Genomic DNA, 25625 nt, shown 5'->3' on the forward strand with positions numbered 1-25625 from the left:
AGACCCAAAAGGAAACATCTTGAAGCACAAAGCCCAGTTAGTGGCGAAGGGATATGTTCAAAAATAATGGATTTATTTTGAAGAAGTTTTTGCTCTAGTTCCCGTCTCGAAACAGTAAGAGTACTCCTAGATCTCGTAGGTAAGAATGGATTGTGGGTCCACCATCTAGATGTGAAATCGGCGTTCTTGCACTGGAAGTTGGAAGAGGATGTGTAAATATCGCAGCCGGAGGGCTTCGTGAAGAAAGACTCGACCGGAATGGTGTACAAATTATTCAAGGCATTGTATGGCCTTCGACAAACCCCTCGGGCTTGGAACGCACGTCTGGACAAGAACCGGAACCAAATTGGTTTTAAAAGGTGTGTTCATGAGTATGCAGTGTACACAAGAAAGTCACAAGACAACGTGTTAATAGTAGGGGTATATGTTGATGACCTCATTGTCACTAAGGAAACGGAAATGAAGTAAACACATTCAAGAAACAAATGAACTAGGAATTTGAGATGAGCGACTTTGGGATTTTATCATACTACTTGGGTATTGAGATGACTCAAGAAGAGAAGGGAATCAGCTTAAAACAAACATCATATGCCAAGAGTTTGTTGAAAAAAATAGGCATGGAAGAATGCAATGGGGCGGAGGTACCCATGGAGCACAGGCTGGAATTGACAAAAGATGAAGATGGTGAACCCATAAATGCTACTGAATATAGAAGTATCGTTGGTGGTCTGAGATATTTATGCCACACTAGACTTGACATAGCATATGCAGTGGGAATTGTAATTTGGTTCCTTGAAAGGTCAACTAAACTTCACCATCAAGCTGTGAAGAGAATTCTAAAATCTAAGATATGTACAAGGAACTCTCAATCTTGGACTGTTTTGCCCTCAAAGCTCCAGAAAGAATGAAGAGCTTGCATTCTCGGATAGCAATCATGCCCGAGACCTGGTTAATAGAAGAAGTACAAGTGGAATGATGTTCTACTTGAACGAAAGTCCAATGACATGGAGTTCCCAAAAACAGAGGTGTGTTTTACTGGCATCGTGTGAAGCAGAGTTTATGGCAGCAACTATGGCAACATGTCAAGGAGTCTGGCTTTGTTGGTTGATCCAGGAGGTAAGGTAACAACAGGGGAAAAGCTAGGTCCAGTTACAATCCACATCGACAATAAGTAAGCTATTGAACTAGTAAAGCATCCCATCTTCCATGGGAGAAGCAGGCATATAGATATCCGGTTCCATTTTATTAGAGAATGCATTGAAAGGGCGGATGTTTTTGTAAGGCATGTTGTAAGTCATGAACAGAAGGATGATATCCTCACCAAACCGTTGGCAAGAATCATGTTCAAGGAAATGAGAGAAAAGCTTGGAATGAAGACTCTGGATTAACTGGGGATATGTTGGTTTAATCCGGAGTGTATATTGGGAAACATATGTTTATTTAGTGGTTTGACTCTATCAAATGGCCATGTTGGTCATATTTCCTTTTCTTTAGGCGTAATCAAGAAGTGGATTAGTTCCCCCATTAGTGTAGGAGGCATTTTCCTTTTTATAGATGTAGTCTATTTCCCTTTTGCAATTTAATGAAAAAACTCAGAAAAGTTGCTCCATTAATTCGGTATGTTGTCCCAAATCAAAAGTGAAGTGTGCAGTTTTTGTCCCACCTGCAAGTGCCTTTTTTCTGTTTTCTGCCATTACTCATTGAATAAGGTCAATACTCTTTGTGTAAAAGCCATCAGGTGTTTGAGAGGAAATTATGCCGGAGCTTTTGGCTATCATATTCTATATATAAAGGTTTATTGGAGAATCAAATGTACATGTAAGTGAGAAAAAGGAAATTATATGACAGATGGGGACGTTACAGCAGGAAGGCAAGATCATGAGCTGTCTCTTCTAACTTGTATAAAAGTATGATCTTGAATAGCACAACTACAAAGTCACAAGCAATAATATGGCTTAATTAATCATGTACTTGTGTATAGAAAAGAATTAACAAAGTAGATAACTTGTATCACCAGTATTCTAAATTAAGGTGGGAATGAAAAACGGTAGAAGCATCATGGTCCCATGTAATATTAAGAGGAATGTGGTAATGCCCCCTAACAAGCACGAAATTGTGGCTCAGGTCTCTGGGGTTTTCTTGAAACATATCTGGCTTATAAGTTGGAAGACAAAGCCATGTGAGGTTGCCTTTTCTTCCACCAGATGTCACCATCCTCTATCAAGATCTCCTTGTATCTCTGTATACAAAAACCATTCGATATGAATAACACACCCACAACTTCCTCTGAAATCCTTCACAACTCTTCACCAAAAAGACGTGCATCCTTTGAGAGTTTCCATCCTCAATCAGGCTTTTGAAGTGAACAGCAACTACCATCCTTAAAAATGGCCATCCTTTTTCCTCGGATCATTCAAGCAAAACAAATTCTCCGAAGATCATTATCCAACGGAAGCAGCACAACCAAATGTATGGAAATCCCGAAAGGCCATTTAGCAATTTATGTTGGTGAGCAAGAGAAGAAGCAATTTGTTGTTCCTGTATGGTTGTTAAGCCAACCTGCATTCCAAGAATTACTAAATCAGGCAGAGCAAGAATTTGGGTATGTTCATCAAATGGGCGGCCTCACAATTCCATGTAGTGAATATACATTCAGTGATATTGCTTCTCAGTTGGGCGCATTATGATTTCCTTACAGAATTTTTACAACCAACTAACCACTAGGTTCTTTTTATCATTTGTAATTAACTCACAGACAATTTTCCCAGTTGTATGAAATCGGATCAAGGAACAGTTTTGAGTTCATTATAAATTTTTCATTGTATGAATGAGAAACTAATTTTACCATCGACTATTTTGGAAATGTGAATTTTTGGTTCGGAGCGAAACGGAGAGTATTGTATTTAATGTTATATCTTCGCTTGTCTTATAAAACTGCATAAAGCAAACAGAGCTAACAAAGATGGTTTCTCTTTATGGTAAACCGAACTAATATGCTATCTAATCTTTCTTCTAATTGACTTTTAAAGTGATTTAAAACAAATGATGTTAACCGGGGGATCAAATATTTGGTAATATCAATTGTTAATGTTAGGAGTTATGGTATTTTAACTCAATAAACAGTGTGGTTCTTATCAAGTTGTACAAACTTATTCAAAATGAGTGGTGAACAAGGCGTAGCAGTTGGGTCCAAGACCTTGTGATAATGATTTATCAAACATTAACTCTCACATGCTTTTGTTCCCTTACCCAAATTAAAATATAAGTTGGCAAAATATTGATACATTGTAAGACCCAATTGTGTTATACGTGAAAACAATTCCGTCCTTTGAAAAACCAACCTATTCATTTGATATACGAATAGATTTATAACAATGTTTAACTACTCTTTTCATTACCTACACACCCAAAGATCATTAAATTTATAGCGACTGAGTACTCAGATAAAGCTTTGCAATTTTCTTACCACGACCAATTTGAGAGTAATCTCAAAGTGAAAGATGTACAGGGGTGGTTGAGAGTAAAATATGCTGGTGTTTTGCCTATCTGATGTTATATATAAAGGTTTATTGGACAATCAAAGGTACCATAAGTGATAAAATAGAAATTAAATGACAGATGGGGACATTGCGACAGGAAGGCAAGATCATGTGTTGTGTCTTTTAACTTGTATAATAGTGTGATCTTTAATAGCACAACCACAAAGTCACAAGCAATAATATGGCTTAATCATGTACTTGTGTATAGAAAAGAATTTAACAAAGAAGTTAACTTGTATCGCCAGTATTCGAAACTAAGGTGGATATATAGAAGCACCATGGTCCCAAGTAATATTAAGAGGAATGTGGCAATGCCTCCTAACAAGCACGAAATTGTGGCTAATATCTCTGGAGATTTCATCAAACATATGTCGCCCTATCATTAATAGGTGAATTGGACATTGGATCTGTCTTACAGGTTGGAAGACAATGCCATGTGAGGTTGCCTTTTCGTCCACTGTATGTCACCATCCTCTATCAAGATCTCCTTGTATCTCTGTATATAAAAACCAATCGATATGAATCACACAACCACAACTTCCCCTGAAATCTAACAAGACGTGCTTTGAGAGTTTCCATCTGCAATCAGTCCTTTGAAGTGAACAGACACCACCCTCCTTAAAAATGGCCATCTTTTTTCCTCGGATCATTCAAGCAAAACAAATTCTCAGAAGATCATTATCCAATGGAAGCAGCACAACCAAATGTATGGACGTTCCGAAAGGCTATTTAGCAATTTATGTTGGTGAGCAAGAGAAGAAGCGTTTTGTGGTTCCTGTATGGTTGTTAAGCCAACCTGCATTTCAAGAATTACTAGATCAGGCAGAGCAAGAATTTGGGTATGTTCATCAAATGGGCGGCCTCACAATTCCATGCAGTGAATATACATTCAGTGATATTGCTACTCAGTTGGGCGCATTATGACTTCTATACAGCATTCTTACAACCAATTAACCACTAGCTAGGTTTTTTTGTCATTTGTATTTAAACCGAGACAATTTTCCCACTTGTATGAAATCAGATCAAGGAACAGTTTTGAGTTCACTATAATTTGTTTAGTGTATGAATGAGAAACTAATTTCACATTTGATTATTTAGGTAATGTGAATATTGGGAGTGGAATGGAATTAACAAAGATAGTTGCTTTTGTTCATGACCTATCATCAAAAATATAATTGCTAAACAATATGTTCCACTTGGGTCCATGACCTTGTGATGGTGATATATCAACCATTAAGTCTCACATGCTTTTGTTCTTTAGCCAAAGTAACGTACAAGTTGGTTAAACATTGATGAGTTACAAGTGAAAATTCATGTTTTATACAATAGGGACAGGTGACTCAGTCTCGAATGCCTGTTGCAAAAAGGTCTGTGATCAGTGCTTAACAAAAATGTGTATGCAAATAGACTGATATAACTTGACTTCAAAATGCTCCCAGGCGACTTTCAACTTGTTAAGGTTTCGTCCCTTCTTTGTAAATTACTTAGAATTGTCCCATTTGTATCGATACACCTGTAGATTTGTTTCCACAAATCTTGTGATATTTACATACCAATTCCATGCTATCATCAAAGTTTTCCCTAGCCCATTCCTTTTTCCATTAAGTGTTGGAATTCACAATTCCATTCCAATTTGAATAAAGGTTAGTAAAACTCAAATCTGTCGAATTCAAGATATTCAAGTTTTTGCCATGCAATCTTGTTTCTAAGCTCATAACAAATAGCAATTCATGAGTCCAAATCCAATTTCAACATTTATTTGAATTTTTCGAAAAATTAACTTACTAGGGTTTGGTTATTACCTTAAGAATCTGTCAAATTGAAGGACAACAGGAATTTTGGGTTACCAAATGTGAGAAATCACGCACCCCTTATATGATTTCTGTGCTCCGTTTCTTCTTCCTCTTTCTCTGGGTCGGCTCGCACTTAGCAGAATAAAAAGAGACCTTGAAGTTCTTTCCAGATTGTAGACATAACAACGCACACACAAGGAAGTAAGGAACAAGCGTTTTCCTTTCTTTTGTTAACATTCGATCGACACTCTGAAGAAAAGAAAATAAGATGCTCCCTAGTATCCACTTTAGAACCCAAACATTTAACCTATGTTTACATAAAGCCCTTTATATTCTATTCATTTTCAGAATGACCCTAAATTAATAAGTAACATATTTCCCTTCTACTTTTAAGTTCGAAATATTTCAAAATACCCTTCTACTTTATCACCTAACTATTCAACATACATGTCATTTAAAATAAATAAACAATTAATTTACTTCATTTTTCTATTAGTTTCCATTTAATAAACTTTGAGTTATTAATTTCTATTTTTGCCCACCAGCCAGCCTTAAAATTCCTATATACTTGATTGACTTGTGTTCTTCGATATTTTCAATTATAAAACTTGGGTACCGGTCTCTTCAAGAATACCACCCATCCACGACCTAAGCAAGTGTAAGCCTATGACGTTCTCTCCATGTTCAAAGACATAATTTGTAAAAGCTAGGTCATCAAGCGTAACAATCTTCTCAATTTGTTGTTGAGAATGAGATGGTGTCGTGGAAATAGGAGGAGACAAATCATGCTTCGGGAGAAAAAGAGCCATACATAAACGAATATTGTACTCAACGCATGATTCCTAAAAATAGTCGAGCAACTAAGAAAATCAAGGCAACTATAGCACGCAGTTCAGAAACTAATATCAAAACACCAATACAAATCCCTCTCAAGAGAAGCCAATCATTCAAAAAGTTGCTTCTTTGCCGTCATAAAGAAATTCGACTTTGTCAATCATCTAAAACTTTTCATTCAAGACATTAGTAAAGTCGTTACTCCTTTATGGCTTACTCAAGCTCGAGTTCTTGAATCGTGTGCACGACAACCTCCGGTTTTGATTACAAAATCTCATAAGATCATGAGCCCATTCAGCTTCCACGCTAGCTAATTTATGGACCCCAGGTTATCAACTTGCTTCCTTTATAATGCTACGATGAACTTATGAGCAATACACCCCTCTAGAGATAGGGGTGAGTATGGTGTAGTTCGATGTGATTATTGATCAAAACCAAACTACGAAACGCAAGTACGATTATTTCATTTTGTGAACCGAATGGTGCGGTTATGTGGAGTTTTTATGTGGTTTGTAGTTTGGTATTTGACTGTGTGGATTTGGTTTGGTTTTCTTTTTGCAATATTTTGTGTTGTTATTCACCGTGTCGATTTGGGTTTTTTAATTTGTGGTATTTAAGAGTGTCAAAACTATTAGTAATTAACATCTTAAAAACGTCAGATTTCCATAACTTATTTAAACCACTAAGAAACTAATAAAGTGAGTACTTAACGGTTAACATCTTAAAAACGCCAAATTTAAATATCTTACTTTAAAAAGTTAAAACACCACCAAACCATATTTTTAGAGTTCGCGACATTTAAAAGCACCATCAAATGAATAAGTTGAGTAATTAACAATTAACATCTTAAAAACACCAAATTCCACCAATTTCTGAAGTTTAAACCAAACAAAAACAAAATATTTTTCTTCTAATATTTCCCTTTCATTCATCCTATGTAACAACTTGCTATTGAAACTTTCTTTTCACTACATCGACTACAAGTAAACAACCAAAATCATTACATACTAAAAAATTAAAAAAATTATTAAACATAAGAGAATATAAACAAAGATATAGCATGTTAGTTATGTGGTTGCAAAGCAATTCAATCACTTTTTGTTGCGCATCATTGGATTACCTTTTACCCTTTGAAAGCTTATATGCATAAAAAATGATAATATTAATATCATAGTAAGTGTTTGTGAAATTAAGTCCAAAACTATCGAAAAAAGCTTACCAATTTTTATACTCGATAATTTCGCAATCAATTCATCTATTTATTTACTCCTCATAAGATAACCAAGTTCATGATCTACGGAAGAAAATTGTATCCTATCTTGTGCACAAATAAAAGGTTATGTGGGGCTAGTGTTAGAAATCATATACTTACTGATAGCTCTACCACCACCGGTACTAAATGTCGACTCAGATTGAACTGTTGAGATCGGAATTGCCAAAACATGTCTAGCTACTTTAGACAATATGGGAAATTTGACCTAATTTTCTCTCTGCCAACCCAAAAGATCAAACGTGTAACATCCGGATTTCGAGGTACGGATATCAAAACTATGTTGGAAAATATGGTTGGGCACGACGTGGTGAAGGTATCACCACAATGTGGCAAATTTTGCTTGAGGCACACATATTAAATGAGTGCCATGATGTGGCACTATGTTGGCCATGTCGTGGTAACCATTTTATGCAAAAACCTAATTCTTCGGCCTTAAGTCATATTTAAAGGAAGTGATGGCTAGGGTTTCCTCCACCCTCAACCTTCATCACCTCCGAACGAACCTTTGGTCAAACACTTCTTCTTTTGAAGTTTTTTTGCTCATTTTGCAAGCTTTTGGTGGTTTTAAAGGAAGAAGAAGAAGAGTTGGTGCCTTGTTTCAACAATCAAATCTTTCCCCACACTTACGAGCGTCTTCTAGACTCTTTGTAAGTCCTCAAGCTTCCATCTTTTGATGTCTTCCTGTTTAGATCTAGGTTTTATTTCATGTTTTGGTCCCTTTTGACGTGGTTTGTATGGTTTGAAGAGATAACGTTTGATACTTTATGGTTTCTCTGAGTCCCTTGAGCATCATATCATATAGATCTAGAAATTGGGGGTGGTTGGAAGACTTTGCATGAGTTTTAGGTCATATTTCATCTTCTGACCTAGATTTGGGAAAGGACAAGCATGGTGCGTGCTTTTCGAAAAAGTTTGCATTTTTAGGGAACATTAGGACCCCTAAAACCCTTCTGTTTGTTTTGGACTGGAGATTGTAAGGATGAAGTGCTTAATGGGTGACTTCATGCCTTAAGTAGCCATTAAGGACCTATCTTTTGAGATCTTGGCGTATTGGGATATCTTAATGGATAAAGTTGGAAACTTTATCTGTGAAGAACTTAGGAAGAATCATATATGAGCTTTGGAGCTCTTAAGGATGAAGAAAAACAACTTATTTCATTAAGTTGTGTTGATGCAGTTCCAAGGACGTGGCCTTCTAGCCGCCACAACGTGGCGACTGAAGATCAACCGATAATTTTGTCATTTTGCGACCATGACATGGACAAAGGGAGGCCACGACATGGTAGCTTGCTGATGATGGGAACAATCTTGAAGTTTAAGAAAGTGTCGGAGACGTTATGGGGAGAAGCAGCAAGACATGCAGTGTATGTGCTTAACCGTGTGTCAACAAAGGCGTTAGAAAACACAACCCCATACAAGTGTTGGACCGGAAGAAAACCAAATATTGAACACCTATGGGTGTTTGGCTGTATTGCTCATACGAAAGTCATGAATAATCATCTCTAGAAACTCGAAGATAGGAGCAAGAAATATGTGTATCTTGGAACAGAAACCAGAATTAAAGCATATAGATTATTTGATCATTACACTGGAAAGACTTGTGTGAGCAAACATGTGTACTTTGAGGAAGACAAAGGGTGGATTTTGGAGAATTCTGAATGATTTAAAGAACATTTAGGATGTCTGTTGGTTGGGGAAGGATACAACAAGGAGGCGGATGAACACATAGAATATGATGCACCTTCAGAAACTTAGGGCTTTAGAGAAGGTGATACTCCAATGAACTTCTTCAATATATGTTAATAGGCCCATTTCGAAAATGAACAGAGCCCAACAGATCAGGCCCATAACTCTCCAATAAACACTCTTCCATCCTCACCATCTAAACCTACCTGCCAGTTCAACCGGCTTAAACACCACCATTTCAGAATCAACAGGTGGTGGTGTACCAAAGAGATATCGTCGGTTTTCGGATATCTGCAGACAAGAAGATGAACATATGCTTACGTTGGATCACAAAGAACCAACCTCATTTGAAGCAGCAAAGAGTAATGTCGAGTGGGTAAAAGCTATGAAAAACGAATTGCGTGCCATTGAGAAGAACAAGACATGGGAGTTAGTGAAGCTGTCACAGGGTTGAAACCCCATTGGTCTCAAGTAGTTGATCAAACTGAAGCGAGACCCAAAAGGAAACATCTTGAACCACAAATTCCAATTAGAGAAGGGATATGTTCAGAAACAATGGATTGATTTTGAAGAAGTTTTAGCTCCAGTTGTCCGTCTCGAAACAGTAAGAGTACTCCTAGCTCTCACATGAAAGAATGGATGTTGGGTCCACCATCTAGATGTGAAGTCGGCATTCTTGCACGGGAAGTTGGAAGAGGAAGTGTACGTATCGTAGCCAGAGAGCTTCGTGAAGAAATACTCAAACGTAATGGTGTACAAATTATCCAAGGCATTGTATGGCCTTCGACAAGCCCCTGGGCTTGGAACGCACGTCTGGACACGTAACTAAAGCAAATTGGTTTTAAAAGGTGTGTTCATGAGTATGCAGTGTACACAAGAAACTCACAAGACAATGTGTTGATAGTAGCGGTCTACATTGATGACCTCATTGTAACCGGAGGAAATGAAAATGAAGTAAACACATTCAAGAAACAAAAGAACCAAGAATTTGATGAGCGACTGAGAGTTGTTATCATACTACTTGGGTATTGAGGTGACTCAAGAAGAGAAATGAATCAGCTTAAAATAAACATCATATGCCAAGAGTTTGTTGAAAAAAATAGGCATGGAAGAATGCAATGGGGGCAGAATGACCCATCGAGCACAAGCTGGAATTGACAAAAGATGAAGATGGTGAACCCGTAAATGCTACTGAATATAGAAGTATTGTTGGTGGTCTGAGATATTTATGCCACACTAGACGTTAAATAGCATATGCAGTGGGAATTGTAAGTCGGTTCCTTTAAAGGCCCGCTAAACTTCACCATCAAGTTGTGAAGAGAATTCTAAGATATGTACAGGGAACTCTCAATCTTGGACAGTTTTACCCTCAAAGCTCCAGAAAGAATGAAGTGATTGCATTCTCGGATAGCAATCACGCCCGAGACCTGGTTGACAGAAGAATTACAAGTGGAATGGTGTTCTACTTGAACGAAAGTCCAGTGACATGGAGTTCCCAGAAATAGAGGTGTGTTGCACTGTCATCGTGTGAAGCGGAGTTTATGGCAGAAACTATGGCAACATGTCAAGGAGTCTGGGTTCGTTGGTTGATCCAGGTAACAGGGGAAAAACTAGGTCCAGTTACAATCCACATCAACAATAAGTAAGCTATTGAACTAGTAAAGCATCCTGTCTTCCATGGGAGAAGCAAGCAAAAATCATGTTCAAGGAAACGAGAGAAACGCTTGGAATAAAGACTCTGGATTAAGGGGGAATATGTTGGTTTAATCCAGAGGGTATATTGGGAAACATATGTTTATTCAGTGGTTTGACTCTATCAAAAGGCCATGTTGGTCATATTTCCTTTTCTTTAGGCGTAATCAAGAAGTGGGTTAGTTCCCCCACTGGTTTAGGAAGCATTTTCCTTTTTATAGATGTTGTCTATTTCCCTTTTGCAATTTAATGAAAAAACTCAGAAAAGTTGCTCCAATTTGGTATGTTCTCCCAAATCAAAAGTGAAGTGTGCAGTTTTTGTCCCACCTGCAAGTGCCTTTTTCTGTTTTCTACCTTTACTTATTGAATAAAGTCAATACTCTTTGTGTAAAAGCCATCAGGAGTTTCAGACGAAATTATGCCAGAGCTTTTGGCTATAATATTCTATATATAAAGGTTTATTGGAGAATCAAATGTACAATAAGTGAGAAAAAGGAAATTATATGACAGATGGGGACATTGCAGCAGGAAGGCAAGATCATGTGCTGTCTTCTAACTTGTATAAAAGTATGATCTTGAATACCACAACAACAAAGTCACAAGCAATAATATGGCTTAATCATGTACTTGTGTATAGAAAAGAATTAACAAAGCAAATAACTTGTATCACCGGTATTCTAAATTAAGGTGGGAATAAAATACGGTAGAAGCATCATGGTCCCATGTAATATTAAGAGGAATGTGGTAATGCCCCCTAAAAAGCACGAAATTGTGGCTCAGGTCTCTGGGGTTTTCTTGAAACATATCTGGCCCTATCATTAATAGGTGAATTAGACATTGGATCTGTCTTACAGGTTGGAAGACAAAGCCATGTGAGGTTGCCTTTTCTTCCACCAGATGTCACCATCCTCTATCAAGATCTCCTTGTATCTCTGTATATAAAAACCATTCGATATGAATAACACAACCACAACTTCCTCTGAAATCCTTCACAACTTTTCACCAAGAAAACGTGCATGCTTTGAGAGTTTCCATCCACAATCAGGCCTTTGAAGTGAACAGACACCACCCTCCTTAAAAATGGCCATCCTTTTTCCTCGGATCATTCAAGCAAAACAAATTCTCAGAAGATCATTATCCAATGGAAGCAGCACAACCAAATGTATGGACATTCCGAAAGGTTATTTAGCAATTTATGTTGGTGAGCAAGAGAAGAAGCGATTTGTGGTTCCTGTATGGTTGTTAAGCCAACCTGCATTTCAAGAATTACTAGATCAGGCAGAGCAAGAATTTGGGTATGTTCATCAAATGGGCGGCCTCACAATTCCATGCAGTGAATATACATTCAGAGATATTGCTTCTCAGTTGGGCGCATTATGACTTCTATGCAGCATTCTTACAACCAATTAACCACTAGCTAGGTGTTTAATTTTGTCATTTGTATTTAAACCGAGACAATTTTCCCACTTGTATGAAATCAGATCAAGGAACAGTTTTGAGTTCACTATAATTTGTTTAGTGTATGAATGAGAAGCTAATTTCACATTTGATTATTTAGGTAATGTGAATATTGGGAGTGGAATGGAATTAACAAAGATAGTTGCTTTTGTTCATGACTTATCATCAAAAATATAATTGCTAAACAATATGTACCACTTGGGTCCATGACCTTGTGATGGTGATATATCAACCATTTAGTCTCACATGCTTTTGTTCTTTAACCAAAGTAAAGTACAAGTTGGCTAAACATTGATGCATTCCAAGACAAATTGGGTCCCACTTGAAAACAACTCCATCGCACGAAAAATTAACATGGTGATTACAGATACCAATAGAGTTATAGCAATGTTTAACTAATCTTTTGATTACTTATACACCCAAAGATCATGTAAATTAAAGCCAATGAATCGTGTTGTTAAAGCTATGCAATTTCCTAGCTTATCATAACTAATTAATATGTTAAATTGTTGCATACAACATTAACTGAGAATCGTAGAAAATCCGTATAAGTATTAGGTTCAATCATGATTATCCACTATGAGCGTGAAGTACAGGACAATGAATAAAACATTGATATTTTATTTTGGTTCCGCATATCAGGTGTAAGCATATGCTCTTATTAGCTTAGCCAACAACGCAACAAAAAAAAGTATAATATGCCTATATACACACTTCTTTTTTGAAAGAAAAAAAATATTGACAATGAATTTTGTTTCTCATTCAAGTATAAGCTTATATCCTCACATAATATACGGGGTACTTCAAACAAGTGAAAATTCATGTTTTATACAACAGGGACAAGTGACTCAGTCTTGCATGCCTGTTGGAAAAAGGTCAGTGATCAATACTTTACAAAAATGTGTAAGCAAATAGAATGATGTAACTTGACTTCAAAATGCTCCAGGCGACTTTCAACTTGTTAAGGTTTCGTCCCTTCTTTGTAAATTACTTAGAATTGTCCCATTTGTATCGATACACCTGTAGATTTGTTTCCACAAATCTTGTGATATTTACATACCAATTCCATGCTATCATCAAAATTTTCCCTAGCCCATTCCTTTTTCCATTAAGTGTTGGAATTCACAATTCCATTCCAATTTGAATAAAGATTAGTAAAACTCAAATCTGTCGCATTCAAGATATTCAAGTTTTTGCCATGCAATCATGTTTCTAAGCTCATTACAAATAGCAATTCATGAGTCCAAATCCAATTTCAACATTTATTTGAATATTTTCGAAAAATCAACTTACCAGGGTTTCGTTATTACCTGAAGAATCTGTCAAACTGAAGGACAATAGGAATTTTGGGCTACCAAATGTGAGAAATCACGCACCCCTTATATGATTTCTGCGTTCCCCTTTTTCTTACCCTTTCTCTGGTTTGGTTCGCACTCAACAGAAAACAAAGAGACCTTGAAGGTCTCCCCTTCTTTCCAGATTGTAGACGTAACCGGCCACACACAAGGAAACCAGCGTTTTCTTTTCTTTTGTTAACATTCGATCGACACTCAGAAGAAAAGAAAATAAGCACTTTTGATCCCAACATTTAACCTATGTTTAAATTAAGCCCTTTATATTCTTTTTATTTTCAAAATGACCCAAAATTAATAAGTAACATGTTTTCCCCTCTACTTTTAAATTCGAAATATTTAAAACTACCCTTCTACTTTATCACCTAGTTATTCAATATACATGTCATTTTAAATAAATGAACAATTAATTTACTTCATTTTTCTATTAGTTTCCATTTAATAAACCTTGAGTTATTAATTTCTATTTTTACCCAACAACATGCCTTAAAATTCCTATATACTTGATTGACGGGTGTTCGATATTTTCAATTATAGAACTTGGGTACCCAGTCTCTTCAAGAATACCACCCATCCACAACCTAAGCTAGTGTAAGCCTATGACGTTCTCTCCATGTTTAAAGACATAGTTCGTAGAAGCTAGGTCATCAAGCACAACAATCATCTCATCTTGATGTTGAGAACGAGACGGTGTCATGGCAAACGAAAAAGAACCTTATATAAACGTATATTGTACTCAACGCATGATTCCTGAAAATAGTCGAGCAACTAAGAAAATTGAGGCAACTATAGCACATATTTTTGAAACTAATATCAAAGACCAATCCAAATCCCTCTCAAGATAAGCCAATCAATCAATAAGTAACTTCTTTCTCTTCGTAAAGAAACTTGGCTTTGTCAATCATCTAAAACATTTCACTAATGACATCAGTAAAGCATTATTTCTTTATGACATATTCAAGCTCGAGTTCTTGAATCCTGTCCATGACAACCTCCGGTTTTGATTACAAAATCTCACAAGATCACGAGCCCATTCAGCTTCCAAGCTTCCTAATTGGAACCCCTCTATGGACTCTTTTAATAGTTTATCCACTTGCTTCCTGAATACTGCTACGGCAAAATTGATGAGCAATATACCCCTCTACGGATAGGGTGAGCACAATGTAGTTTGGTATGATTACTGATCAAAACCAAACTGCGAAATGCAACTATGATTATTTCATTTTGCGAACAGAATGGTGCGGTTATGTGTTTTTGATGTGGTTTGTAGTTTGGTATTTGACCATGTAGATTAGATGTGGTTTTCTTTTGGCGGTATTTTGAATTGTTATTAACAATGTGGATTTGGGTTTTTTCATTTGCGAGTTTAAGAGTTTTAAAACTATTAGTAATTATCATTTTAAAAATGTCAAATTTTAATAACTTATTTAAAGCACTAACAAACTAATAAAGTGAGTACTTAACAGTTAATATCTTAAAAACGTCAAATTTAAATAGCTGACTTTAAAAGGTTAAAACACCAAAAAAACATATTTTTAGAGTTCCAAACATTTAAAAGAACCACCAAATGAATGAGTTGAGTAATTAATGATTAACATCTTAAAAACACTAAATTTCACGAATTTTTTAAGTTTAAACAAAAGAAAAACAACATTTTTGTCTTCTAATATATCCCTTTCATTCATCCCATGTAACAACTTGCTATTGAAACTTTCTATCCACTACATAGACTAGAAGTAAACAACCAAAATCAATACATACTAAAAAATTTAAAATTCATTAAACATAAGAGAATATAAACAAAGATATAACATGTTAGTTATGTGGTAACAAAGCAATCCAATCGCTTTTTGCTGAGCATCATTGGATTAACTTTTACCCTTTGAAAATGTATCTACATAAAAAACATGATAATATTAATATCATAGTATGTGTTTGTGAAATTAAGTCCAATGGTATTGAAAAAAGCTTACCAATTTTTATATATGACAATTCAGTCAATTCATCTATGTTTATACTCCTCATAAGATAACCAAGGTCATGATCTACCGAAGAAAATTGTATCCTATCTTGTGCACAAATCAAAGGGTCTGTCGGATTAGTGATACAAATCATATACTTATAGATAGCTCTGCCACCGGTACTAAATATCGACTCATATGGAACCGTTCAGATCGGTATTGCCAAAACATGTCTAGCTAATTTAGAAAATATGGAAATTTGACCTAATTTTCTTTTCTACAACACAAAAGATCAAACGTGTAACATCCATATTGCGAGGTATGAATATCAAAAATATTTTGGAAAATATGGTTGGCCACGACGTAGTAATGGTGTCACGACAATGTGGTAAAGTATGCTTGAGACGCGCACCTAAAATGAGTGGCACGATGTGGCATTATGTTGGCCACACCATGGCAACCATTTTATGCAAAACCCTATTTCTTGGGCCTTAATCCCTTGTTAAAGGAAGCGATGGATAGGGTTTCCTCCACCCTCAGCTTCCATCACCTCCAAACGACCATTTGGCCAAACCCTTGTTCTTTTGAAGATTTTTTGCTCATTTTTCAAGCTTTTGGTGGTTTTAATGTAAGAACAAGAAGAGTTGGGGCCTTGGTTCAACAATCAAACCATCCCCTCACTCGTGTGAATCTTCTGGACTCTTTGTAAGTCCTCGAGCTTCCATCTTTTGATGTCTTCCTCTTTAGATCTAGGTTTTTGTCATGCTTTTAGTCCTTTTTGATGTGGTTTGTATGGTTTGAAGAGATAAAGTTTGAAACTTTATGGTTTCTTTGAGTCCCTTGAGCATCATATCTTATAAAGTTTGAAACTTTAGTACGGTTGCGACGCTGTTTAGCAGGTTTTGGGAGTACCATTATGAGGAAGTCACTTAGAAGATTCGAGACGATTCTTGAGGAAAGTATGAGTAGGTGTGGAAGGTAGTATTGCGCCCGTACTACTGGAAACATAGGATCCATACTCGAATTGAGGAAGGTCACGAAGATTATAGGAAGCCAATAAAGGATTTATGTACGGGTCTCCAAATTGTGGATAAAGTATAATGGATTAGTGATGACATTTTGGTTATGTGATGACAATATGGTTTTGTTTAATAGGAGGTCGGTGCCCGGGCGGGAAGTAGAGTGCTACAAGATTGATACAGATGACACAGCGTTACGCGAATTGATTATCATTGACGTTTCACATATTTTATTGGAAGAATTGTCTGGTGTGGTTCGTCGAATCACTGACAGGCTGATTGTCAAATTTGGGGAGCGAGCTGCAGCCTTTCGGGCTGTGGAATAGACTGTTGAGACGATTAGGGAAAAAGATCTTGATATGGAAGCACATCAAGGAAAGAGGAAGCGGGCACATGATCTGAAAATTTCAGTGATGGACAAAGAGCTCGATGTTGCTAACTTGAGTACCGGAGGCCAGAGGGACCACGTCATGCACACTAAGGATAGAGGAACCAATGAGCCTATGTGTTGTAAGTTCAAATGTGCAGGTGCGGATGGAAGGACCATGTTCACTAAGATTTCACCTTGGAGGTAGAGCTATGTCACGGTTGTCATCAGCCTGGTCAACTGAGTACTAAATTAGCACATGTCATAGATCCAAATTACCATAATTTAAAACTATGTGCATATGGTTCAATCTGTAAGATACAAGTCATTAGAGACGCGTTCTCCAGAGATAGTTATATTGGGAAAGGGGACATGCATATTGTTTCTTATACCAAAATGAAGTTTCACAATCAGTGTGTAATAGATTTGAAGAATCAAGTATGTACCTAACTATAGCATACTAGGAGTATCTCCTTGCCAAAATTCACACATAAGCAGAAAATCTATGTGGGGAAAGTAGCAATCAATAGTCGTTTCAAGAATTTTCCAAAACTCCCTTTTAACATTATAATTAGCCGTTAGGCAAGGGGGTGTAGAGGGTGGAGGGGGGGGGGGTGTTAGGAACCGGACCGGGTACACGCAGCGGAAACACACTATCACACACACACAAACTCACGAAAATAAAGCAAGAAGAACACAAGGATTTTACGTGGTTCGGATTCGGTGCAAATCCTACGTCCACGGGCTGCAACTAGAGAATTTTATTAAAACTCACAAGATTACAATTGGCTTGACACTCTACATTTGATGTTCTCTCAAGTTTTTGCACACAAAATATGCAAAACATACATGCATATATATAGGTGAGAGAGCCGCAATTTGCACATGAAATTGAGTCGTCGTAACAATAGTACTCAAATGTGAAAGCCGCAAATGTTGAGTCGTCGTGACAATAGTACTCAAATGTGAAAGCCGCAAATGTTGAGTCGTCGTGTCAATAGTACTCAAATGTGAAAGCCGCAAATGTTGACGTTGAATTTCCTTCCATTCACATTAGCCGTCCAACAATTGATTCTTTTATTTCACATGTATAGCCACATGTTTTCAACCTTTCATATTTTACCTAACAATCTCCCACTTGAAAGTTTGAACAACATGGTCCGTCTCTGTCATCCAACTCCAGTAATCTTAAAACAACCAAGTCTTCCAAGCCTCCAGTTCCTAAGAACAAGCTAAACTTAGTCTCATTTCTCTAATTGCAGCCGCCCCTCATCTTCAAGTACTAGAAGGGACAGTTGAAGCTCCCACTAGCTCCAACTCAGTCGTGGCTAATCCCACCACCGACTCATCCTCTGTCTCAACCGGTTTGGACACTCCACCAGATCCAGAGATACACCGAGGACCACTAACACTCTCCCAACTTTGCAAACTTTCAACAGGAGAGACTTTTTCAGTCTTAGTCTTCAAAACCCAACGGCTCTTTGTAATTGTACCCGAAACACACCCCGTGCTCCCACTGTCACAGAATCCCCTGAACGGTTTAGAATTTCTGACTCGTTCAGCTAACATCCCCTTGGCTCCATAATTCATGTTTGCAAAATGAACTCTCTTAGCCGTAGATTTAGCGAACCAGATTTTGTCTTGCTTAACAGGGACGGTCATACTTCCCTCAGCAGATACCTCAACCATATACAATGACCCACACTTCATACCATGAGCAATCACTAGATTATCATTGATCACCCTCCATTTACCACCACCAAACCTTACTTCCAGTCCTTGTTTATCCAGCTGACCAACAGAAATCAATTTCTTCTTCAGCTCCGGAATCACCCTGACATCCTTCAGGCTCCATGTAGTTCCCAATGAAGTAACCAAATCAATATCTCCCATGCCCGTTACCTGAAGCATCTCGTCATTTGCCAAACGTACCTTTCCAAAATCTCCTTCTTTTAGATTCACCATCGTTTCCCCGTTGTCCATGGCGTGAAACGAAGCCCCTGAATCCATGACCCAAGAGTCCACAGAAATTTCCATACTGAGTATCAATGCATCATCCTCAGACACACTCTCAGCACCGGCAATGTTCAATTCTTTCTTTGGACATTGACTCTTAACATGTCCCACCTCCTGGCAGTTCCAGCACTTCACATTCTTCTTAGTTCTAGATGAACTTCTTCCCCGACTCCCACTGCTTCCACTATTCCTGCTATTCCCTCTACCTCTTCCGACATTTAATAAATCAGAAGAGGAAGATCCACCTTGATTCTTGCGTCTGATATCCTCGCCTAGAACCAAATCTCTAACCCCTTCAAAAGTCATACCACTGGTCCCCACGGAACTCGTAACAGCAGTAACTGTTCCGGACCAGCTATCAGGTAGAGAAGCTAGTAGCAGTGATGCTTGAGTCTCGTTATCAAATTTAATTCCCACAGATGATAATCTGGACAGAATTGAATTTAGATTGTTAATGTGAACCGTAACTGAGCCTTCCTCATTCATCCTTGTAGTGAACAGCTCCTTCATCAAGAACACCTTGTTAGCCGCCGATGGTTTCTCATACATATTTGACAGAGCCTCCATCATACCACGTGCCGTGGTTTCATTCATGATGTTGAAAGCAACGCTCTTCGTCAACGACAATGTAATAACCGCCTTGGCTTTCTTGTCCTTTGAGTTCCACGCATCTTCAGCAGCTTTTTCCATTTTCTCCGGTTTGTCTCCGAGTACCACGTCCAAGTCTTTCTGACATAGCAATGCTTCTAGTTGAATTTTCCACCAGCTAAAATCAGAACCGTTGAACTTTTCGATTACAACCTTGTCTTCAGCCATTACGACAAACAAGATACAAATCAGGTACACTCGTGCGTGATAAAAAAAATGATTGTACCCTCCAAACCTCGCTAATCTGGCTCTGATACCAGTTGTTAGGAACCGGACCGGGTACACGCAGCGGAAACACACTATCACACACACACAAACTCACGAAAATAAAGCAAGAAGAACACAAGGATTTTACGTGGTTCGGATTCGGTGCAAATCCTACGTCCACGGGCTGCAACTAGAGAATTTTATTAAAACTCACAAGATTACAATTGGCTTGACACTCTACATTTGATGTTCTCTCAAGTTTTTGCACACAAAATATGCAAAACATACATGCATATATATAGGTGAGAGAGCCGCAATTTGCACATGAAATTGAGTCGTCGTAACAATAGTACTCAAATGTGAAAGCCGCAAATGTTGAGTCGTCGTGACAATAGTACTCAAATGTGAAAGCCGCAAATGTTGAGTCGTCGTGTCAATAGTACTCAAATGTGAAAGCCGCAAATGTTGACGTTGAATTTCCTTCCATTCACATTAGCCGTCCAACAATTGATTCTTTTATTTCACATGTATAGCCACATGTTTTCAACCTTTCATATTTTACCTAACAGGGGGGGGGGGGATGCACACACATAGAGATTCTACCATTTTCATATGCATTGAAAATTTATAATTTGAACCAAAAAAGTGGGCATCATGAAAAAAAAATTCTGTATTTTTGTCTGGATTTTGGCTTAAAACATGCCCCAACTCTTCATCTGATTCATTACGTAATCCTATGTAGCCTACTGCCAGCATAATTGTTCGCGATAAGAAACACTTGTATATTTGTATAACTGTGTTTCCATTTCTCCACTGATTGCCATCATATTGTACTCCTCTAATTCTATTCCAATGAAAATCTAGTTATAAATGTGTGAGCTCCTTAGGCATCAGGTTGTATTTTTTTGTATTCTTTGAACAGAAAATGCATAGTGAAATATATAAAAAGACTACACATAAAAAATTGAACATAAAAAGAAACAAAACATGTTGTGTTCTCTGTTGAAGTAAGGCAAGTGTTGTGTATTTCAAATTTAAATAATAGATTCCATAAGCTGAATAGAAATTTTTAAATATTGTATGAACTAGAGCCTCATTCTCTTATACTACTCTTTTTACTATTTATTACTTATTAAGCACAACGTGGTTTCTGGTAATTGTTTCATGATATGAGTATCTATATCATATTCGCTAAGAATATGAAAGCATAAATTTTTCACATGCATGAAAATGTATTGCCACAAAAGCTCATGATCCCTTTTGATAATTCATTGTATCATTTTGAGAAAAAAGAAACAAATATATGAGGCGATTGTGTCTTTCTAGGGACAAACTTCAAGGTATGTAAAATTCTAATTGTCGAAATAGTAGACAGGTGAAATTCGTTGCTCTTCATGTCTTATCTCTTAATGCTAAATAGAATACATTGACCTCTAAATAGTTCCATGATAAAGTTACATACAAAAATGGGACAATAGTCTCTATTTACAACTGATAATAAATATTCTAGTTGTTAGTTAGCTTTTCAAGGTAACAACGAATGTTGTATACAAGTCATAATGCGCCCAAAGGAGATGCTAGATCGGTGAATGTTTATTCACTACATGGAATTGTCGGTCCGCCCATCAGATGAATATACACAAATTCTTCCTCAGCTTGATCTCGTAGTTCTAGAAAAGTAGGTTGGCTTAACAACCATACAGGAACCACAAATCGCTCCTTGTCTTGCTCACCGACATAAACCGCTAAACAACCTTTCGGGATATTCATAGATTTTGTTGTGCTGCTTCCATTTGAGAATGACCTTCTAAAAATTCTCTTTGCTTGAGTGAAGCGGGGCATTAGGATGGCCATTTTTCAAGGAGGGTAGTATCTCTTAACTTAAAAATGAATATGGTGAATGAAAATTATCAAAACACGGCTTCCTGGTTAATAGTTGAGAATCCGTGTGTTATTCATCTGGAATGGTTTATATATCCAAAATATATAAGGAAATTTAGAAGGGGGATAGTGACATATGGTGAAGTGCAAGCAAGATCACATGCCTTTGTCTTTCCAGCTGTAACAAGGAAGAAAAAACATATAATTTTTTTATGAATTTAAACTTCACGACTTGTTGGATAAATTTTTTGCTCCGACAAAAGTCCGTCATGATGCACATCAAAAAAATGGTTTGTTATGTCATTTTTATAAAAATACTTTTGAAATAAATTAAGTACATCATTTATTTAAACAGGCAAACGTCGTCATGACTTGGACTTTCCATTGTTTAAGGCAACATCAATATCCCTCATGATGCTTATGAAACAAATGGTTTATTATTTTATTTTTCATAAAACTAGTTTTGATAAACAAAAACATGTGATCAAGCATATAAAATGGATTGCTAATCGCTGCAATGAGTTATTTCCATATAGATAATACATCATTGGCCAATTATGTTATAAGAAAACTCCATAGATTTTAGCCAGAATTTTGGGTTTCATAGGAAGCAGAGCCACACTACCATTAATATCACTTGGACCCATGATGTTTGTAGTGTTCTTCACTGCATACGTTGTATACAATGCTGGCCATACATGTTATCCTCTATGTTTAATTCTTTTGGTTTACAAGTACAAGTTTAAGCCATAATATTATCTCTGAATATATGGTTGTGATATGCAAGATAATGTCTTTTTGCAAGTTGAGAAACAGAGCACATGATATTGTCTTTCTGTCACAATGTCGCTATTTGTAATTTAATTGCCCTTTTAACAGCTATTGTACATTTGAACCTTTAACAAACCATTATATAAAGCATGTGATATGCAAAGCACCATCACACATTCCTCTACAATTCCTCCAAAACATCTTTTAACATTGAAAATATTCTCACATAGATTTAATTACTTGATTCATCAACCTTCAGAAAAATGGGTATCCGTATGCCACTAATCATTCTAGCAAAACAAATTCTCCAACGGTCTTTGTCAAATGGAACGTCTCGCACGTCAACAATGGATCTACCAAAAGGGTATTTTGCAGTTTATGTTGGGGAACAGGAAAAGAAGCGCTTTGTGATTCCTGTATCCTTGTTAAGCCAACCTTCATTTCAAGAGTTATTACATCAGGCTGAGGAAGAGTTTGGATATAACCATCCAATGGGTGGCCTCACAATCCCCTGTAGTGAGCACACATTCTTTGATCTCGCAAATCGTCTGGGTGCATTATGAACTCGAGTTATAGCATTGTAGTTGGAAACAATTTTTTTGTAAAGCACTCACTGATCACTAACCTTTTTTGCAACACGTGACAACTCTCGGTTGTCCAGGTTGTTTAGGATTCGAATTCAGATTTGTTTCGAAACCAGTTTGTGTTGTTAAACGATATAAGCTAGACTTCAATGAAAAACAAAATTCACTATATAATGTTTTTTCAAGAGAAGTTTTCATTTGATTTGAAGGCTGTGTGTAGACTGATATGAGTATCTTATACGTATTATCTCCTTAGGTTCCTAATCTACAAACAGCTTATGTTTTGACCGATATGAGCAACCAAAAGCTTAAGTAATGGTGTTATTTTTTCTTTCTGGTACGTAAAACTAAGAGCGTAATGCAGAATAATACACTAATTCTACCACTGTATTTGCATGCTCGGTCGGTAATACTATTATGTAAGAATTACACCATGATGCTGGCACACTGCATAGATCTCTCTATAGAACTCACAATTGTAATTAAAAAGATTTTGGGTATAAAGAGTAAGTTCTTCTTAAGTGTCTTAATAAAAGTCTTGTTGTTTCCCATATAAAGAGTCGTGTTCAACAATCTGGTATCAGAGGAAGGTTTCTTGATAGTGAGAACAAGTGATTCTCTTTGTATCGTTAGTAGTCTGTGACTCCGCAAGTTTGGTGTCGACACTAGCTTGTTTGGTATTACCGAGGTACTGCCAACACGATGGGTGATCTCCAAGTTGTCGGAGGAATCAAGAAACTCAACAACCACAACTACAAAACGTGGGAAACATGTATGAAGTCCTACTTACAAGGACAAGATCTATGGGAGATCGTTGGTGGAAGCGAAACTACGCCACCAGAGGAAGATGTTAATGGCGCTTTGAGCAAATGGAAAATCAAAGTAGGCAAAGCAATGTTTGCCTTGAAGACCACAATCGAAGAAGAGATGTTGGAGCATACTCGGGACGAGAACACACCGAAAGAAGCTTGGGACACGTTCGTGACGCATTTCTCAAAGAAGAATAATACGAGACTACAACTTTTGGAGAACGAGCTATTATCAATCTCACAACGCGACATGACGATTGCTCAATATTTCCACAAGGCCAGGTCAATATGTCGGGAGATTACTGAACTAGATCTGCAATCCGTCATTACAGAAGCTCGAATGAAGAGGATCATCATCCATGGATTGAGGCCGGAATATAGAAGCTTCATAACTGTTGTACAAGGATGGCCCGTTCAACCATCACTTGTAAAGTTTGAGAATTTATTGGCCAGCCAAGAAGCTATGGCTAAGCAAATGGGAGGCATCACGCTGAAGAGTTAAGAGGAGGCGCTCTACACAAGTAAAAGTCAAAGGAATTCCAAGTTACCTTCTAAAGAAGGATACAAAAATGCTGACAAAGTGAAGAGTCAGCAAGGAACCTCGCAACCATGGAGATCTCAAAATACCGATAATAAGAGTTCTCGGGGGAGGAGGTTCGAAGGCAACTGCAATAATTGTGGAAAGTGGGGCCACATGTCCAATGATTGTTGGTCAAAGAAAATGTCCGTGGAAAGCAATGTCTTAACTTCCAAAAAGGAAATAGAGGATGAATGGGATGCTGAGGCATTATGTGCCATAGAAGAAAACGAGTTGGCACTCATGGCAATGGTGGGAGAGCGTATCAACTATGAGAATGACTGGATCATTGATTCAGGATGCTCCAATCACATGACTGGTGATCAGAACAAACTACAAGACGTGAATGAGTACAAAGGGAGTCGCATGGTACTTACAGCCAACAATGCACGACTTCCAATTGCTCATATTGGCAAAACAACGATTATGCCCGGTAATAAATCGTACATGGTGTCACTACATAATGTCTATCACGTTCCAGGTATGAAGAAGAACTTGTCAGTATCGTAACTGACATCTTCAGGCAACTACGTCTTGTTTGGCCCACAAGATGTGAAGGTCTATCGAGATCTTAAAATATCAGAAAAGCACAATGAAAGGACGGAGAGTGGAGTCCGTCTATGTGCTCTCCGCAGAGTCTGCCTATGTAGATAAGACTCGGAAGAACGAGACAGCAGATCTATGGCATGCACGGCTGGGACATGATGGTTATCACAAGTTAAAGGTAATAATGGAGAAATCCATGCTTAAAGGCTTACCTCAACTTGAAGTCAAAACGGATGTCGTTTGTGCTGGATGTCAGTATGGTAAATGTCACACCCCCGAACCAGATGGCGGAAACGTCCGGGGGCTTGGTGTGACTTCATCCTTGTTGTATCATCACATAGTATATAATTGAAAATTAACATCATCGTCATCACACATGTAATATAACAACATACATTGTTTACATCGAGTACTGTGTTTGAATATTACATGCCAAAATAGTTAAAATATGATGAAAGAAAATATAATAAAATATCCATTAGTTTGTTCTGCCCAACCTGATTCAACGGTTTCCTAAGAATACAAGTTAATTTAAAAAGGTCAACATAAAAATGTTGGTGGGTTCATAAGCATGTTTGAGAAAATGATTTGTATAACTTTGCAATCACAAGA

General features: G+C 37.3%; 2 protein-coding genes and 1 long non-coding RNA gene across 3 annotated transcripts; 2 read left to right on the forward strand and 1 right to left on the reverse strand.

The window, feature by feature from the left end:
* Positions 1-3635: 3635 nt before the first annotated feature.
* On the reverse strand, positions 3636-5613 carry LOC145129080 (uncharacterized). The gene is made up of 2 exons (XR_013717288.1): positions 5342-5613; positions 3636-4335 (listed from the first exon to the last, which is right to left on the reverse strand). It is a non-coding gene; the product is annotated as an uncharacterized LOC145129080 (long non-coding RNA).
* Positions 5614-22760: 17147 nt separating this feature from the next.
* LOC145131466 (auxin-responsive protein SAUR21-like) lies at positions 22761-23060 on the forward strand. The gene has a single exon (XM_079066146.1). It carries the CDS (start codon positions 22761-22763, stop codon positions 23058-23060), a length of 300 nt encoding a protein of 99 aa, XP_078922272.1.
* Positions 23061-23783: 723 nt separating this feature from the next.
* Positions 23784-24392, forward strand: LOC145131467 (uncharacterized). Its single transcript, XM_079066147.1, has one exon. It carries the CDS (start codon positions 23784-23786, stop codon positions 24390-24392), a length of 609 nt encoding a protein of 202 aa, XP_078922273.1.
* The last annotated feature ends 1233 nt before the right edge of the window (positions 24393-25625 follow it).

This window comes from Lactuca virosa, chromosome 8 (assembly GCF_052849685.1).
Source record: "Lactuca virosa cultivar CGN04683 chromosome 8, Lactuca_virosa_CGN04683_v6, whole genome shotgun sequence".
Lineage (NCBI taxonomy): Eukaryota > Viridiplantae > Streptophyta > Magnoliopsida > Asterales > Asteraceae > Lactuca > Lactuca virosa.